The sequence below is a fragment of the Phyllostomus hastatus genome, unplaced genomic scaffold, assembly GCF_019186645.2.
Source record: "Phyllostomus hastatus isolate PE091 unplaced genomic scaffold, TTU_PhHast_1.1 phas_contig_80, whole genome shotgun sequence".
In the NCBI taxonomy this organism is placed as follows: Eukaryota; Metazoa; Chordata; class Mammalia; order Chiroptera; family Phyllostomidae; genus Phyllostomus; species Phyllostomus hastatus.
Window position 1 is genome coordinate 530,262 of NW_025333960.1, and position 18,257 is coordinate 548,518.

At 39.6% G+C, this 18,257-nt stretch overlaps 1 protein-coding gene across 1 annotated transcript in view; it reads left to right on the forward strand.

The window, feature by feature from the left end:
• The first annotated feature begins 1,682 nt into the window (after window positions 1-1,682).
• RPN1 (ribophorin I) overlaps window positions 1,683-18,257 on the forward strand; it is a 40,314-nt gene continuing 23,739 nt past the window's right edge. Inside the window, exons 1-3 of the mRNA XM_045850353.1 lie at window positions 1,683-1,997; window positions 8,101-8,165; window positions 15,774-16,080. Of these exons, the coding sequence (XP_045706309.1) occupies window positions 1,683-1,997; window positions 8,101-8,165; window positions 15,774-16,080 (687 nt within the window). The remainder of the gene's footprint in view (window positions 1,998-8,100; window positions 8,166-15,773; window positions 16,081-18,257) is intronic.

Here is an 18,257-nt window from a genome sequence, read left to right on the forward strand (position 1 = left end):
TAATTGTTGACAGGAGAAATTTGGTTCTTCTTGTCAATGCATGTAAAGAATTACAGATCAGCAAATCTATTAGTGTGTAATCAGTTTATTAGTGACCCGTTCTCATGGAAGAGAATGGGTCTGGGAGAGTGGGAGGGGGTGGGTGGCAGTGAAAGGCAAAGTTTCAGGGCAAAGCAGGGTGGCAAAAGCAAGAGTTGCTGAAGACCAGGGTGGCAAGCCCCCAGGCAGCCTGAGGCCGGGTGGCCAGAGGCCCAGTGGCCTGAGAGCCAAGAGCACCCCGAGCCCCCAAGAGAGAGAGAGAGAGAGAGAGAGAGAGAGAGAGAGAGAGAGAGAGGGAGAGAGCGCCCTTTGTTCATAGGACTTACATAGTTGGTGGGATAGGAGAAAAAAGTTACATATTGATTAATGGGTAAATGTGGTGCCAGCTTTTCTGGGGGAATGTGACAACCCAAACTTAGGTATGTGTGGGGGTTTGTTAGCCCAAATCCTTATCTTGCTCCAGACTCCATTTGTTCATCTTGTTGTAAAACAAATATGTGACAGGAGGCAGTCAATTAAAATTGGGGCACTTTCCAAAGTTATTTATGGGCTCTTTCTGTAAGCATCAGGGACTCCCTCGTAAAATAGATAGTAATCAGAGGTAGGCAATTAACCAAAGTTATTTTATGGGCTCTTTCTTTGGGCACTGGGGACCCTCTCCCATATTCAGGCCTTGGGATGAAAGCACAGTTTCAAGGCTTTCTTTCCCAGATAGTGGAAATGCTGCATGGAATTTCAAGGACTTCCCTTTCTTGCTAATATAGTGTTTCTTGTGGTGTTGGAACACTTGACAATATTATCAGACCAGGCTCAGGACTGCTGAGTGCGTGGACTTGTCTCCTTTCTCCTCACTGCCTCAGTTTACTGTTTAATCTACTTAATTGGTAAAAGGCATTTCCTGGCAACCAGGGTGCTAGATGCTAGTCAGTAACAGTACTGCAGTCTCAGAGTTCTTCCTATGCTGTCTCCTGCCTCAGCTATAGATGTTACTATGTCTTGGAATCGGCAGTGTTAACCTTGATCACTTGGTTAATGGAGTGTCTGCCAGGATACTCCAGTGTAAACTTATTATTTTCCCCTTTGTAATTGCTACATATTTTAGGGGAAACCCTTGAGACTGTGCAGCTAATCTCTTTCTGCTTAAACTTTTGCCTAGGCTTTTACTTTTTTTGTTTCAGCTACATTTTACTGTTTCAAGAGGCAGAAAGGCCCGTGCTATTGCAGGGGAAGAATGGTAGGAGAGAGCAGACAGGCAGAGGTTAGTTCCTTTAAGAGTTAGATAAACGAACCCCTGGCACCATAGCTCAGTTGGTTAGAGCACGCTGATAGCCCAAGGTTGCAGGTTTGATTCACTGTCAGGACATTCACAAGTAGAAATCAATGAATGCATGAATAAGTAGAACAACAAACCCATGTCTCTCTCTCTTTGTCCCCTCTCCCTTTCCCTCCCTCTCCGCTCTCTCCCCCTTTCCACTTCTCTCAGTCTTCCTCCCCCACTTCCTATTAAAAAAAAATCAATAGAAGAAAAATTAGATACCGTAAATGAGGGGCCCTGCAGTCAGGCGCGGTGGCCCGCCCGTTGCCCTGGAGACGGGGTCCTTCAGCCCCGGTTGCCGCCAGGGTGTGGCGCCAGCCTGGGTCCAATGAGCGGCTGCGCGGAGGCGGGGCGGTTCGCGTTTTGCGGCTCTATTCCGGTCATGGAGGAATCTTTCTCTTGGCTTCTTCTCTTCCTGTTGCTCGGGGCCTGGGCCCCGGCGCCAGGCATCACCTTTCCCGATGCACCGCTGTTGGTCAACGAGGACGTGAAGCGCACGGTGGACCTGAGCAGCCACCTGGCCAAGGTGACCGTTGAGATGGTCCTGGCGCACCCCGGCGGCAGCTCCATGTCCCGCGCAACCTCTTTCCTCCTGGCCTTGGAGCCGGAGCTCGAGGCCCGGCTGGCTTATCTCCGCGTGCAGGTGAGTGGGGTGGGCCTCTTTCGGTTCCAGAGCCTGTCCTTCTACCGCGTTCCCCTCTCAGCCTCTGAGGAAACGTGGAGCCCGGGGTCTTAGCCCTCGGCCTGGACACGTCATCCTAAGGCTGCTCCCGGCGCAGGCCGTACCTCTCCTTTGAGCTAGCCACTCCTGGGCTGCCACTGCGACTCACGCTGGAGACCTTGGGCGGAGCGATCGAATTCGCCCCAGTAAAACTAAGATAATAGCCTCAGCAAAGGACTTACTAGACTGCCAATGTGCTGGAAATTTTCATTTCTCATGACATAGTGTAGTAGCCCGACTGGAGGACGAATAAATGAGTTAAAATTTAATTTCTTTGATTCTAACATCTGACCCTTTGTAGGTATCATAGTGGTAGGTTCCGTGTTTAAGTTTGCAATAATTTGAAACCGTTGTTAATATAATCCGTTTCTTAAGGTTGCTAATGAACGCTTTTTAAAATTTCATCTTTCTTTAAGTTAGTTTTAAAAATCATGCAAGTCATATCAGCCTGTTTAAACTGTATAGAAAGGTAAAGTCCAGATCTCTGTCTTCCTTTTTCTGGTTCTCATTCACATTTCAGCTCATAAGTTTGCTTGTATGCTTCCAGGTATTTCACTGAACACTTATAATTCAGGGAAAGAAAATGTTGTCTTTGGGAATAGAGCGAATATACAGAACTTTGCTTTTTTTTTTTTTTTTTTTTGCTTGTAATCATTTGAAACGGTTGTAAATAACACACGTCTTAAGGTGTGTTGCCGTTTTCATTATATAACATCCATTAAGTGATTTCCCAGTTATTAACAGAATACTCATTACAGTATCATCTCTTCTAAGCATACTTCACTTTCTGACTGCTTCTGGAGCTATAAGGCAGAGCTTATGGAGATTATACTTTTGAAATGATTTCTGTTCACATCTTGTCCATCATGAGCATTTGCTCAGTTACATTGAATGGTTTGTGGAAAGATGGATTAACACTTCATTTAAATTTATGCTGCTGCCACTTTTGAATATTTTAAATATTAAATCTCATTCTTTTATAAAGGCTAGTCCTGATATAATGAGGTTGTCACAGTATAAAGCACAAATCAGAAGGTAACTAATCCTGCCATCATGCTGGAGAATGCTTACAAGCTGGGTTACTATACTGATATTTTTTCCCTTCCCCTTCCCCCATGCTGATTTTTTAAAAATTGAGAATCTGCTTGTCAGGTATTGTGATAGGTATTTTAAGTTCATCCTCATTTAACCCTCATAACCCTTTGAAGTGTAGGTTTTTACCTCAGGGGAGGAATCTAGTCTGGGGTGCTAAGTTGTTTAACGCCCTGTATGAGATTTTAGAGTGGTCAGTGAGTCAGGGCTTAAGCTAGGTTAAATTCAAACATTTTATGTGTTCTTCAGTACCCACATCACCTCTTCTGGCCTAGATGGCTGTGAGATAGGGTTGTGTTGGGGTATAAGAGCTGCATTTGCATCACCAGATATATTCAAAATTACTTGTTAATTTTGTAGTCCAAGAGACAGAACAGTTAAATGGATATGTGTGCTTCTTTATACCCCTATCCCAATGGGAAACATAACTGGATGATACACTTAACATGGAGGGTGTGTATTTTCCAACAGTTGACTTGGAGGTTTTACTGAGGTTGCTAGAAATTTTTTCATAGCCACACTACTGGAGAAAAAACAGAACCTATTCTGGTATTCTGGTTGCATACTCTTCTGAGTTTGGATTTCAACCCCAGCTGAAACAGAGTTCAGAGGTAACTGGAGAGTTTTTAAAGCCAAGTTCAGCATCCTTTGTTTAGTTCTCATTCCCCAAAAAGAAGTTTTTTCAGTGGGTTACCTTTAAGCCTACACATAGAATTTTAGGAACTGTAAAAGGGGCTCTGGTGATTATTGACAGGGAGCCAGTGGTTCCTCCTCATCATCTTTTATTTTAGGTTTATACATAACATTTATTTTTTATTCCTTTTTTTGTGAAAGATGAAATGTGAAATGAAGAGTAGAGATATAAATTAAGTATAGTACCATAACTATGATGAAAGATGATATAGATTAAGGTGTTAACACTGTGCTTAGAGAAGGAAAAATATGAGATATAATAGACCGAAAGCAATAGAATCAATAGTATTTGATGACATTGACTGTGAGTAGTGGTGTGTAAGTCTCCAGCTCTGGTGGCTGGGTAATATGTTAAAAGGATTATGAGCCTCCAGACTGATGAAGTACAATATGTGATGATTTTTATACATGCACACACACACACACAGACACACAGACTTACATAAAAATACAATAGAAGGAAATATTACAGATACTAACACTGATACTCAATAGAGCTAATAGATGTTATTATAGATTGTATTATTTGTTTCATTGGCGTGCACAGTATTTTCCAAATTAAAAAAAGTGAATAACTTTTAGAACAGGAAAAAATACAAGAAATGTTCCTTTAATGATTAAAAGTGGGATGAAAAGTTCCTATAAAATATTTTTGAGGCTTTGGTAGTCTTATCAACTGGAAAAGCAGAACTCTATGAATGTGTTGAAGTATGGATTCCATTTTGTTTTATTTATTTATTTTTTAAATATATTTGATTGATTACACTACTATAGTTGTCCCATTTCTCCCCCTTCACTCCCCTCCACCCTGTACACCTGCTTCTACCCACATTCCTGCCTTTAGTTCATGTCATACATACAAGTTCTTTGGCTTCTACTTTTCCCATACTATTCTTGCCCTCCCCCTGTCTATTATCTACCTACCATCTATGCTACTTGTTCTACTTTTCCCCCTCTCTACTCCTCCTACTCCCCTGTTGCTAACTCTCCATGTGACCTCCATTTCTGTGGTTCTGTTCCTGTTCTAGTTGTTCGCTTACTTTGTTTTTGTTTTAGGTGTGGTTGCTAATAATTGTGAGTTTGCTGCCATTTTACTGTACATATTTTTATCTTCTTTTTCTTAGATAAATCTCTTTAACATTTCATACAATAAGGCTTTGGTGATGATAAACTCCTTTAACTTGACCTTAACTGAGAAGCACTTGATCTGCCCTTCCATTCTAAATGAAAGCTTTGCTGCATAGAGCAATCTTGGGTGTAGGTCTTTGCCTTTCATGACTTGGAATACTTCTTTGCAGCCCCTTCTTGCCTGTAAGGTCTCTTTTGAGAAATAGCTGTTAGTCTTATGGGCACTCCTTTGTAGATAACTGCCTCCTTATCTCTTGCTGCTTCTAGGATTCTCTCCTTCATTTTAATCTTGGGTAGTCTTGGGCACTTAGGATGTGCCTTGGTGTGTTCCTCCTTGGGTCCAACTTCTTTGGGACTCTCTGAGCTTCCTGGACTTCCTGGAAATCTATTTCCTTTGCCAGAATGGGGAAGTTCTCTTTCATTATTTGTTCAAATAACTTTTCCACTTGTTGCTCTTCCTCTTCTCTTTCTAGTACCCCTATGATTCGGATGTTGGAATGTTTAAAGGTGTCCTGGAGGTTCCTAAGCCTCTCCTCATTTCTTTTGAATTCTTGTTTCTTCATTCTTTTCTGATTGGATGTTTCTTTCTTCCTTCTGGTCCACTCCATTGATTTGAGTTCCAGTTTCCTTCCCATCACTATTAGTTCCCTGAACATTTTCCTTCATTTCACTTAGGGTAGCCTTCATTTTTTCCTCTAATTTGTGACCAAATTCAGTCAATTCTGTGAGCATCCTGATCACCAGTGCTTTGAACTGTGCACCTGACAGGCTGGCTACCTCTTCTTTGCTTAGTTGTATTTTTTCTGGAGTTTTACTCTGTTCTTTCATTTGGGCCATTTTTTTTTTTTTGTCTTGACGCACCTGTTATGTAGTGAGGGGTGGAGCCTTAGGTGTTTACCAGGGTGGGGCACCCCATGTTACTGGGTTGTGATGCTGTTTATGGGGGAGGGGTCCGAGAGGGAACTGTGGTGCTTGCTCCACTCTCTGCCGGATTTCAGTCGCCCCACTTCCGGCAAGCAAGTTGGGCCCTCCTGGTGCTGATTCCCCTGTGGGTGGGTTTGTGTATGTTCTAGGACCCTGTGGGTCTCTCCACCGAACTCTCCTGTGAGGCTGGGTCTCAACCCCCACAGATGTCTTCAGTCAGTGGTTTGAGGCTTTATTTCTGCTTGCTGGGACCCTGGGCTGCGTGCTCTGTCTCACTCCCCAGTTTCACCTGGTTTATCTGTGTGCGAATGTGGGACTCTTGGCCTGCCAGCTGACTTGTGCACCGTGCCTCTCCACAATCTGTTGCCTTGCTGGGTCCATCCTCTGCTGCCTTGTGCACCGGGATCTGCCAGTCATGCTGCAGTGAGCCCTCTCTGTCCCAGCTCCCTGACTCCGCCCCTCCTACCAGTCTGGATGAATGAGACTACTTTAACTCCTTGGTTGTTGGACTTCCATACAGTTCAATTTTTTGTCAGTACTGGTTGTTTTTTTGTTTGTAAATTGTTGTTGTCCTTATTTTGGTTGGGGGAGGAGGCACAGTGTGTCTACTTATGCCTCCATCTTGGCCAGAAGTCTAGTAATAATAATCTTATCTAATAATCAGCAAATTCAATTTTCCCAAAAATGTCTTTTATGGTTTTTTGGTTTTTCATTACCAAGGACCCATCTCATATTTTTCTCTCTTGTGGATGCTATATTTAAAATATTTTGTCTCCCTAAGCTTTTTTCCCTTGAAAAAACAAACAAACCCTCACCCAAGGATATATTTATTGATTTTAGTGAGAGAGGAAGAAGAATAAAGAGAGAAACATTGATGTGAGAGAGAATCATTGATTGGTTGCCTCCTGTACATGCCCTGGCTGGGATCTAACTGCAACCTGACCAGGGATTGAACTTTCAACCTTTTGGTGGACGGGATGGCATTCCAACCAACTGAGCCACCTGGGCAGGGTTCTGATATTTTATTAAATAATAAATATTTCTTATTAAGCCAGTGATATTCATGAGTATACTGGAATGTTCCCATTGTGATAGATTTGAACATAATGAAATTTGTTATATTTATTAGTCTGCTCAACATAATGGAGGATAAGTATATGATTACTTTTAGGCTTTTTGAAATATTAAAAGTAGCTTCCTTATTATTGCTTAGTATACCCTATCAGGAATCAGTGCTTCAGTGCTGAAAGGTTGTGTTAATATTTTTTTCTTTTGGTGGAGGTTGGGTTGGCAAAGAGATTGGTGGTGTGTATCAGTTTTTCTCTTTATAGTCTGTTATATAGTCTTATGGTTTGTGATGCCTGCTCTTTCCGAGAAAGACCCTGCAGCCTGCTGGAGTTAACATCTTTTTTTCTGGTTATACATCGTGCTGGAGTGAGGGATAAGAATATAGGGAGTGTACCAAGCAGTGGCCATTGGCTCCTTCTGCTCAAGGACTTGGCTACTGTTTAACTTCTTTTGTGCAAGTAAAAAAGGGTTTGGTAATGTATAAGACTCTCCTACATCAAATAATTGTATTTATTGCCTATGTATATTTGGATGTAAATGAAGAAGAAAACATCCAGAAAGAGGTCTTCCAAGCCTGTATATTTGGAAGTGTGAAGTGTATTTGGAAGTATAATTATTTGTAGGTGTGTATTTGATTGATCGTTCAGGAAAATGTTATTTATTTATAGAGCTTATTATAAAGCTTTTCAGTGCAGAAGGAAGGCTTTGACAATGTCCTTGTATTTCAGATGAAAAAAATTGTTACTGACACCAGCATTCAATCTTTAAAATGTTCTGGTAGTTTGACCCCGGCTGGGTGTGGGTCAGAGGATTGAGTGCTGGCTAATAAACCAAAAGATTGCTTGTTTGATTCCTAGTTGGGGCACATACCTGGATTGTGGGCCAAGTCCCCAGCTGGGGGTGTCTGAGAGACAACTGATGGATATATCTCTCGCACATCAATGTTTTTCTCCCTCCCTTCTCTTCTCTCTAAAAATAAGTAAATAAGAAAAATCTTTAAAAAAAAGTTCTGGTAGTTTGGCTACTTTAATGTGAATAGCCTGAGGTTGTTGGTTAATTGTTGACTCAACATTTAGAGGCCAAAAGACATGAAAAAGAATAACTTTTGTGACTTTTTTAGGTGAAGGGAGAAGATGAGGAAGAGAATAACCTGGAAGTACGAGAAACCAAAATTAAGGGTAAAAGGTAAGCTAATGGATGGTCAGAATATCTATATGTATATGTGCCTCTTGTTATAGATTATCCTATCAGGGTTAGAATCATAAGGTGGGGGAATTACTTAGGAAGTGCCTGGTATATTAGAAGCTGTTTCAATTGATATACGAAGGGGGACCTCCCCAAAATGGAACTTACTTATAAAAAATTGTGTATTAACATGTATAAACTTCAGTTACCTTCAAAGTATTCTTCATTTGATGCAATAAACCTATTGAGACGTTTTTTCCACTGCTCAAAACAGTTTTGAACTCCTCAAATTTGATGCCTTTTAGTGCTTTTGCTGTTTTTTGTTTCATTTCTTCCACATCAGCAAAACATTTCCGTTTGAGAACTTTTTTCATTTGTGGAAACAGAAAAAAGTTGCTGGGGCAAAATTGGGTCACGGGGGGTCATGCTGTGTTCCCCCCCACCCCAAAAACTGCTGCTCACTCAGCATGAAGTGGGCAGGTATGCTCCTAAATAACCCTTTATGAAATGGGAAAACGTGTTCAGTCTTCAAAAAATTCACTGAAGCTGAATGCAGCTTCTCACAACAACACCATCTATAACCTAATACAGAAGGGTTCCTAGAACACTCAACCTAGCGGGGAAAGCCTGTACTCAAGAGGTCCGCCCTCCAGAAGATAATTTCAGGTTTTTTTGGGTCCCTCCTTTGTAATGTGTTGTGGTGAGCAATAGGCTGTGATATATTCTGGACCACATATGTCTTTTTTTTTTTTAAGTATATTGTATTGATTATGCTATTACAATTTTCCCATTTTTTTCTCCCATTTATTCTCCTCCACCCTATACTCCCTTATAACCACATTCTTCCCTTAGTTTATGTCTCTGGTTGTATATATAAGTTCTTTGGCTTCTCTATTTCCTGTACTATTCTTAACCTCTCGCTGTCTATTTTGTACCTACCATTTATGTTTCTTATTCCCTGTACCTTTTCCCCCATTTTCTTGCCTCCTCCTCCCAGCTGATAACACTCTGTGTGATCCCCATTTCTGTGATTCTGTTCCTGTACTAGTTGTTGGCTTAGTTTGTTCTTTTTTTAGGTTCAGTTGTTGATCATTTTGAGTTTGTTGTCATTTCACTGTTCATATTTTTGATCATCTTTTTCTTTGATAAGTCCCTTTAACATTTCATATAAGGGCTTGATGATGATGAACTCCTTTAACTTGACCTTGTCTGGGTAAAGCACTTAACCTGCCACTCCATTCTAAATGATAGCTTTGCTGAATAGAGTAATCTTGGATGTAGGTCCTTGCCTTTCATGATTTTGGATAATTCTTTCCAACCCCTTCTTGCTCACAAGGTTTCTTTTGAGAAATCAGCTGATAGTCTTATGGGAATTCCTTTGTAGGTAACTGTCTCCTTTTCTCTTGCTGCTTTTAAGATTCTCTTCTTATCTTTAATCCTGGGTAATGTAATTATGATGTGCCTTGGTGTGTGCTTCCTTGGGTCCAACTTATTTGGGACTGTCTGAGCTTCCTAGACTTCCTGGAAGTCTATTTCCCTTGCCAGATTGAGGAAGTTCTCCTTCATTATTTTTTCAAACACGTTTTCCATTTCTTGCTTTTCCTCTTCCCCTTCTGACACCCCTATGATTTGGATATTGGAATGTTTAAAGTTGTCCCTGAGTTTCCTAAGCCCTTCCTCATTTTTTTTTGAATTCTTGTTTCTTCATTCTGTTATGGTTGAATCTTTTTTTTTTTTTCCAAATCATTTATTTGAGTCCCAGTTTCCTTCCCTTCACTGTTGGTTCCCGGTATATTTTTATTTTACTTTGTATGGCCTTCACTTTTTCCTCAATTTTGTGACCACATACAACCATTTCTGTGAGCATCCTGATTACCAGTGTTTTGAACTCTGCATCTGATAGGTTGGGTATCTCTTCATTGTTTAGTTCTGTTTGTGGAATTTTGATCTTCTCTTTCATTTGGGCCATATTTTTTTGTCTCAGTGCAGCTGTTGCATTGTAAGGGGTGGAGTCTTAGGTATTCACCAGGGCTGGGTCACCCATGTCCTTGTGTTATGGTGCGGTATAGGGGAGAGGGGTCCTAGAGGGAACAGTGCCACTTGCTGGGCTTTCTGCCAGCTTTTAGTCACTTCCCCCGCTACGCACAAGCAAATTGAGCTCCCCTGGTGCAGATTGCCCTGGTAAGTGGGTTTACGTTTGTTCAATACCCTGTGGGTCTCCCCAGCGAACTGTCCTGTGAGGCTGGGAGTTTCTCTCCCTGCTGTGACCCTGCAGAATTTTACAGCCAGAGGTTTTGAGGCATTATTTCACTGTGCTGGAACCCTGGGTTACATGATCTGTCTTGTTCCCCCATAGGTCCTCCAGGTTTATCTGCACACTCATGTGGGACCACCTGGTCCTTTACCACCTTGCCATGTGCAGTATCGCCCCGGCTTCCTGTCTCTGCCCTTCCTCCCAGTCTGGATGAATGTTTCTTCTTTAACTCCTTGGTTGTTGGACTTCCATACTGTCGATTTTCTGGCAGTTCTGGTTGTTTTTTGTTTTTAAATTCATTGTTGTTGGTTTTGCAAGGAGACAAACGCCTCTGTCTTGACTGGTAGTCCCCCTGATGTCTTTTCTGATAATTATTGCTGATACTGGAATCCCCTAACAGTGGGCAGTTAGTTTTACAACAAGAAAGTAGTTACTTTTTTCCTTTTGTTTATTTATTTATTGATTTTAGAGAGAGAGGAAAGGGGAGAGAGGAAAAAAACATTGATTTGTTGTTCTACTTATTTGTGCGTTAATTGATTGATTCTTGTATATGCCCTGACCAGAGATTGAACCTGTAATCCTGGTGTGTTGGCACGATGCTCTAACCAACTGAGCTAACTGTCTAGGGCTGAAAGTAGTTACTTTTCATCCCAGGTCTTTCCAATCTATATGGGAATAGGGATCTCCAACCAAAAGGTGGAGAACCGGTGAGAACTCCAAGCTGTTTGCCTCAGCAGGTATTCTCTCATCAGTGGCTGGCTACTATCCTGTTTCCAAGAGGCAGATAGCCGCCCCTCCACTTTCAAGTCTTCAGGGCATGGAAAGTGATGCTTCTTTTCAGGAAGTAGACTGAGCTCTATGAACACTGAGGTTGGATTTGCCTTGTTCTCTGCTTTAAACTCAACACAGCCTGAGTGGGGTCTGGCAGTCGGCATTTTTCAGACCATAAGATGTACCTAGGTTTTAGAGGAAGAAGATAGGAAAAAAAAATTTTGAAGCAAAAAATGTGGTAAAATCTTTAATAACATAAATAACATAATATTTCACCAATGTAAATGTAAACAGAACTCAACGGCAGCATTAATAACCACTATTCCTCCCAAATTGGGGGGCGGGGTACGTCTTATAGTCTGAAAAATTTGGTATTTATATTAAAGCACTTTATTAAGGATATTTTTCAAATAACATAAAAAGCGGGATGGGTTATATAATGAACTGCTACTTATCCCTTCACTCAGTTTTGGTTATCAGTATTTTGCATGGTATTTTTTAGGCACTGAAATATTTGTTTAATGAGTGTTGTGGAGAGAAGAGATGTTTTTACCTCAGGGATTCTTACTGGGGTAAACATCCTACAATGCTCAGGACAGGTACTCTTTCCCAACAAAGAATTATCTATCCCAAAATGTAATAGTGCTAAGGTTAAAAAACCCTGCTTTAGTTTATGTTGTATAGTTCAGGGATGTCAAACTTATATTCACTGGGGGCCACTTCGGCCTTGCGCAGTTGCCTTCAAAGGGCCAAAAGTAATTGTAGGACTGTATAAATATAACTACTCCTTAACTAGGGGCAAGGAGCTTGGTGCCACTGCTGGGTAGAAACAAGGTGCCGGCTGGATAAATCAAGATGGAGGGAGCCTGCAGGCTTTGTGTTTGCCACCTGTGCTATAGCTTATCTTGGGAACAAATGTAAAAAATGGTTCTTTATGCTCTCCCTCTGGGGAGCATGCCTGTGCCTTTCCCTTTACGTGAGTTACTTTTGCCTTTTCCTCTGCTAAGCTCTGAGGGCCCTTCTTTTGCTTTTCTAACTTGTTTTCTGAGGCTATACAGCACATTGGCTCACCTGTACCTCTAACTTACTTTGTGTGTGTGTGTGTGTGTGTCTTTTTTTTTAAAGATTTTATGTATTTTTAGACATTGCGGAAGGGAGGGAGAAAGGGAGAGAAATATCAGTATGTGGTTGCCTCACTCGTGCCACACACCAGGGACCTGGCTCGCAACACAGGCACGTGCCCTGACTGGGAATTGAACTAGCGACCCTTTGGTTCTCAGGGCAGTGCTCAATCTACTGAGCCACACTAGCCAGGGCTACTCCTATAACTTTCATAATATACTTATTAATAATTTGAAAAAAAATTGGTTCTTGACCAGCAAATAATTGTACCTTACAACTGTCAGTCTTCATGTGGTTCAGCAAATATTACATTAGGTCTCGCTGCTTGGCAGAGTTTTAAAAACTTTTTCTCATTTATTTTAAAATTTTAAGAAAATAATGAGACTCTGCCCTGACCAGCGTGGCTTTGTTGGGCATCGTTCTGCAAAGTAAAGGCCACTGGTTTGATTTCCTGTCAAGGCACGTGTGGGTGCAGGTTTGGTCCCAGGTTGGGGCGTGTACAAGAGGCAACTGATTGGTGTTTCTCTCTTACTTCAATGTTTCTCTTGCTGTCTTTCTTCCTTTCCCCTCTCTCTAAAAATAAATAAATAAAATCTTTAAAAACAATAAGAAGAATCTAACAATAACTCTGTTCTTAATACATATATCCATCCATCTATGATTTTACATATGGGTATAAATGGGATCATATTAAAATTTATTATTCTATATAAAGCTTAGCAGCAACATTAAACAAGTCCCAAAACCCTAGCATGATAAATTATATATTTTTGTTCTGTACCATATCCAATTGCAGATATATTTTACATAGTTTCAATTACTGTGTGGTCCTGCTTTTTAAATCCTTTTTTTTTATTCCACATAAAACATTTCCTGTTTTCCGTGTGGTCTTCATGGTTTCCTTTTGTTAACCTAATCCTCTTTGAGTTGCTTTGATTTCATGTACAGAAACATGTTCTGAGGAGCGAAATTATAACACATGGTGATTACCTTGATTTTTCTATTGTAGTCTCAAAATGTGTGAAATGAGCATCTTCACTAGCCCTGCAGATGCCAGATCTGAATTAGCCTTAAATAAGTTGCTACTAAATCCCCTCCTCCTTGTTAATATTTCAGACTCCTGTCCCTCTGTGGCTGTTTGAGGACCCTGTCTGTGTTTACTGGCCTGCAGCATATCTCTGAGAGTGAGGATGGCATAGTTGTTATGTAGTTGTCTTATGTAGCCTTATTCCAAGGGTTCAAATCCTATCTTTGTTATTACTTTGTGGCTCTGTGTCCTTGGAAAACTCAAGAATACTTTCCTCTTCAGTACTGTAGTAATGTCTACCTAAGGTGATCATGGTTAAGAATAACTAGATTAATACAGAAATATCCTTGGAACAGAATCTGGTATGTAGTAAATGTTCAGCAAATTTTGACTTAAGAGAGCTAACCAATGAGAAGGAGTATTCCAGGCAGAGACATCTGTAAAGATAGTGAGGTGTGACATTTCATGGTATGTTTAGTCAGCTGGGCTTTCAGAGTGGCTGGACCTCATAGAAGGTTGTAAAGAACGCTGAGGTCAGTTTAAAGAGTGCTTTGTATACTGTTTTTAGGGCAGTGGACTTTACCCTTTAGTCAGTTGTGAACATTTAAAAATAGCATACTGTTTCATGTATTCCTAATTCTGAGTGCATGTGTTATACAGATTTGTTTTTATTACTCCTTTCTGCCACAGAAACTGTCAGAGTTCTATCTGTTTCAGTAAATGAGTAATTGCTTTATTTTACCCAACAAACAGGTCCTTCACAGAATGTTCTTACATTAGATCCAGCAGGAGAAGAGCTATTAGAAAAAAAATGTCTGCTTCTTAGAACCCAGTATAGTCAGCTCTGTTGTATTTCTTGCCTTTATCAATTTTTTAGTAACCTTCACATTTCAACAAGATTTGATGTTTATAATGAAGACCCTGGAGAACTGAATGGTTCTGAAATATCTTCTGAATTATCGAAGCAAGATTCAGTTGTGTTGGTAATATTTCACATAAAAATTAAGATGGGAGTGATATCATCAGATTATGTTGATGGGCTGGAGGGAGATAGAGATTAAGAGATTAATTAGGAAAAAATGTAATAATTTAGGCAAGACATAATGGTTTGTGTCATTGAGGAGGAGGAAATGGAAAACCAGGAAGGGATGGATTTAAGAGACATTCTAGCCCTGGCTGGTATGGCTCAGTAGATTGAGCGCAGGCCTGTGAACCAGAGGGTTGCCATTTCGATTCCTAGTCTAGGGCATATGCCTGGGCTGCTGGTCAGGTCCCCAGTAAGGGGTGCATGAGAGGCAACCAAACATTGATGTTTCTCTCCCTGTCTTTCTCCCTCCCTTCCCCTTTCTAAAAATGAGTACATTAAATCTTAAAAAAAAAAGGTGACATTCTAAGGCAGGATAAATCTAATACTGGGGATAGGGTAGTGTGAACCATCAGAAAATGCCTGAGGTTTCTAGCTTAGAGTTGGTTGGATGGTAGCAGTATTATTAGAGGTAGGGAATTAGGATCATGAATTATATTAGATATTGGATATGTTGCATTGCCTGTAGGATGGTCAGTGGAATAGTTTAGTGAACATTTGAAAATTTGAGTTTATGGCTCAGAAGAGAGAATGAGATGTGAAGCAGATTTGGGACTTGAAGCCAAGAACTGGTTAAGACTGTTCCTGGAGCAGATGTAGGACTTACTATATTTTGAGTATGTACTTCAAAGTAGTGTTATGAAGTATAAAGGTGGAACCGATGAAGACTTTTAAGAACTCTGAATACGATGGAAACATGTTAGAATGCTTTTAGTTTTCCGTTAATGGTTTCCAGGTCTATGAACAATTGGACTCCTGGCATAATAAACTTATATTCACTTTTTTTTTTAGTTAATATTTTAAGAATTTTAGTAGTTTCTAGGCCATGTTTTTTTCTTTCAGATGGAACTTTCTGGTTTTGAGAATGATACAAGCTCATAAAACAAATTGGAAAAACACAACAAAATGAAGTTTATCCTCCTACCCTGAGATTGTTACCGTTAAACATTGTGTAGAACATTTACTGAAACTTTTTCTTCACATACATTTGTATATGTATATATTTTTAAAAGAAATCATAGTGTCTTTTGCAAAGTGATATGTTATTTACATTGTACATAGAAATGTGTAATATAGATAGATCTATGTGTCATTTTTAGTAGCTGTCAATATTCCATTGTGTGGCTCTCTACTGGAATTTTTTGTTATTTTGTTGTTGGACATTGAGGCTGTTTTGCACTCTTCTATTATAAACAACCTTGAGGTGACATTCAGGTATTTGTCTTAAAAGGTTTTAATTAATAAGTTAAAGGTGACCTCTTAATGGTAACTGCTTTTATTTTGGGTACAAATTTTGAGTTCCTCGCTATTTTTAATTTCCTTAATTATGTTGCCTCATTCTTCTTGCAGTGAGAGATTCTTCACAGTCAAGCTCCCAGTTGCTCTCGATCCTGGGACCAAGATTCCAGTCATTTTGGAAACTGTCTATACCCATGTGCTTCAGCCATATCCAACCCAGATCACTCAATCAGAGAAACAGTTTGTGGTATTTGAGGGGAACCATTATTTCTACTCTCCCTATCCAACAAAGACACAAACTATGCGTGTGAAGCTTGCCTCTCGAAATGTGGAAAGCTACACCAAGTTGGGGAACCCCACACGATCCGAGGACCTCCTGGATTATGGACCTTTCAGAGATGTCCCTGCCTATAGCCAGGTAGGCTCATATGGAGTCTCATCCATCCCAGTCTACTTTAGAGAAGGTCTTCTAGAGTGACTACTAGTTGATAGGGTTGGGTGGTGTGGGTGGGTGGAAGTCCAAGGTTACCCCTCATTTTTTAACCTGCTGTGGAATGACTCCATGGGGTCAGTATTCTCATTCTGGGAGTACAGGTAGAGGCTGTGAGTTTAGGGAGACTTTTTAAAGGAGGTAACATTTGGAGAGTTGGGATGGGAGGGGGAGAAGGAAACAAGGCATTTTGGGCAGAGGCAATAGGGCCTGTGGATGTCGTCTAGTGTGGCTGGTGTAGCTGCTGTGGGTAGTAAAGCTGGCTGCATTGCTGAGCCTAGGGGTTGGCCCTTAATGGTAGAGGAAACAATTAAGGCTTAAAAAAGATTTTGTTAATGAAAAATTTCAAACACATGTAATAGTATAGAGAATAGGATAACAAACTCCCATATACCTATTACTTAGATTCAGTGGTTATCAAGATATTAGCACACTTGCTTTAGCTATCCCTTTTTTCTTTGCTATAATAATTTAAAGCAAATCTTAGGAATTATATCATTTTACCCTTTCATCTCTAAAAAAAAAATAGGTATTTGAGACACTTATGACTTCTTTGCACCACTTTTTGTCCAGAACATGTCACTAAGAATGTACAAAATAGTTTGTTCTAATGTTGCTTAAACTGTTTCTCTGTTTTTCCTCTCTCAACTGTCAATTTGACATATAGTTATGGCTGTTCATTTTGTGTTGTTTTTAACTTTTAAGAATTTTTTATAGGTTTAATTTTTTGAATATAAAGAAATGAACATTTTATAGTCAAAATTATAAGGTATATTCAGAGAATTCTTTTACAGCTTCCTTCCATCTGTTCTCCTTGGTGACCATTTATATTAGTTTTACCTTTCTAATGATCCTTTGTATAAGTACATGCAGAATTGTAATAAATGTATTCATATTCCCCTATCTCTCCAAAAGTAGCACCCTGTATATGCTGTGGCACTATGACTTTAGTGGGCAGCAATAGAGGTCCCCTCTGTCTTCTGGTATAGTTACCATTTGGTGCAGAGCCCTGGGGCCAAGTACTTTGGGTAGCTGATGGGCTGCTCTCTGAGTTGTTGCCTCTAATTGCATATTTATTTCTTTTTCTTACTTAAAACTGAGCTCATATTGGGATAGTGATTTGGTTATTTCCTACATAGACTTTTATAGTTTGAATGTTTGAGATTTTGGACTTTCCCCTTTTATTTTAAATTAATGAAATATTTGTGACAGACTGCCAAATTCAGAGAAAAACTTGACATCAGTTCATGTCCATTTTTGACATTTTAGTACTTTAGTCATTTCTTTTTATTTTTGTTCTGCAAGAAGCATTATTGAATTTATTGGGGTGACATTTGTTAATAAAATTATAATAGGTTTCATGTTTACAAGTCTATAATATGTCATCTGTACATTAAATTATGTGTTCACCCCAAGTCAATTCTTCTATCACCATTACAGTCTTCTACTTCTTCCTACATCTCTTTCCTTTTGGTAATCACCATACTGTTGTTTATGTTTGTGAGGTATTTTTTTTCCCCTTAATTTTTGAGTTATTTCTTTATAAGCATAGGGGCTTTTTAGTATAGAGATTATATTATGCATAAAGTAATACTTTTGCCACTTAGAGTAGTCTCTAAACATTTTATAGTACTGATGTCAACTATTTTAATAGTCATTTAAGATCCCATGATTTGATGTCCTATAGTTTATTTACCAAGTTTCCTATAGTTGGAAAGTTAGCCTTTTTTCTATTTAACAGGAGAATGTTCATCTCTTTTTATATAACTTTTTATATATTCTCAGAATAGATTTTCTGAAGTGAAAGCTTTAAAACCAAAGCATATAAACATTTAAAAAATCTTTTGCTATGTATTGCTAGATGGTTTTCAAAAAGATTTAGCCAATTTATTAACAGTATCAGCAGTATAAAACTGCTAGTTTCCCTTTACTCTTGCCAGTATTAGCATTAAATGCTATCAAATTGATTATGAAAGAAGATAAACCTTAAAAAAATCTGGTCACAGAGTGAGTGAATAAAGTAGGAAAAGCTAAAAGAATGATCAGAATATACCTTTTCTTGTTTTTTTCATTGACTTTTTAGGAAGAAGTTTGCTTTTTTGGAT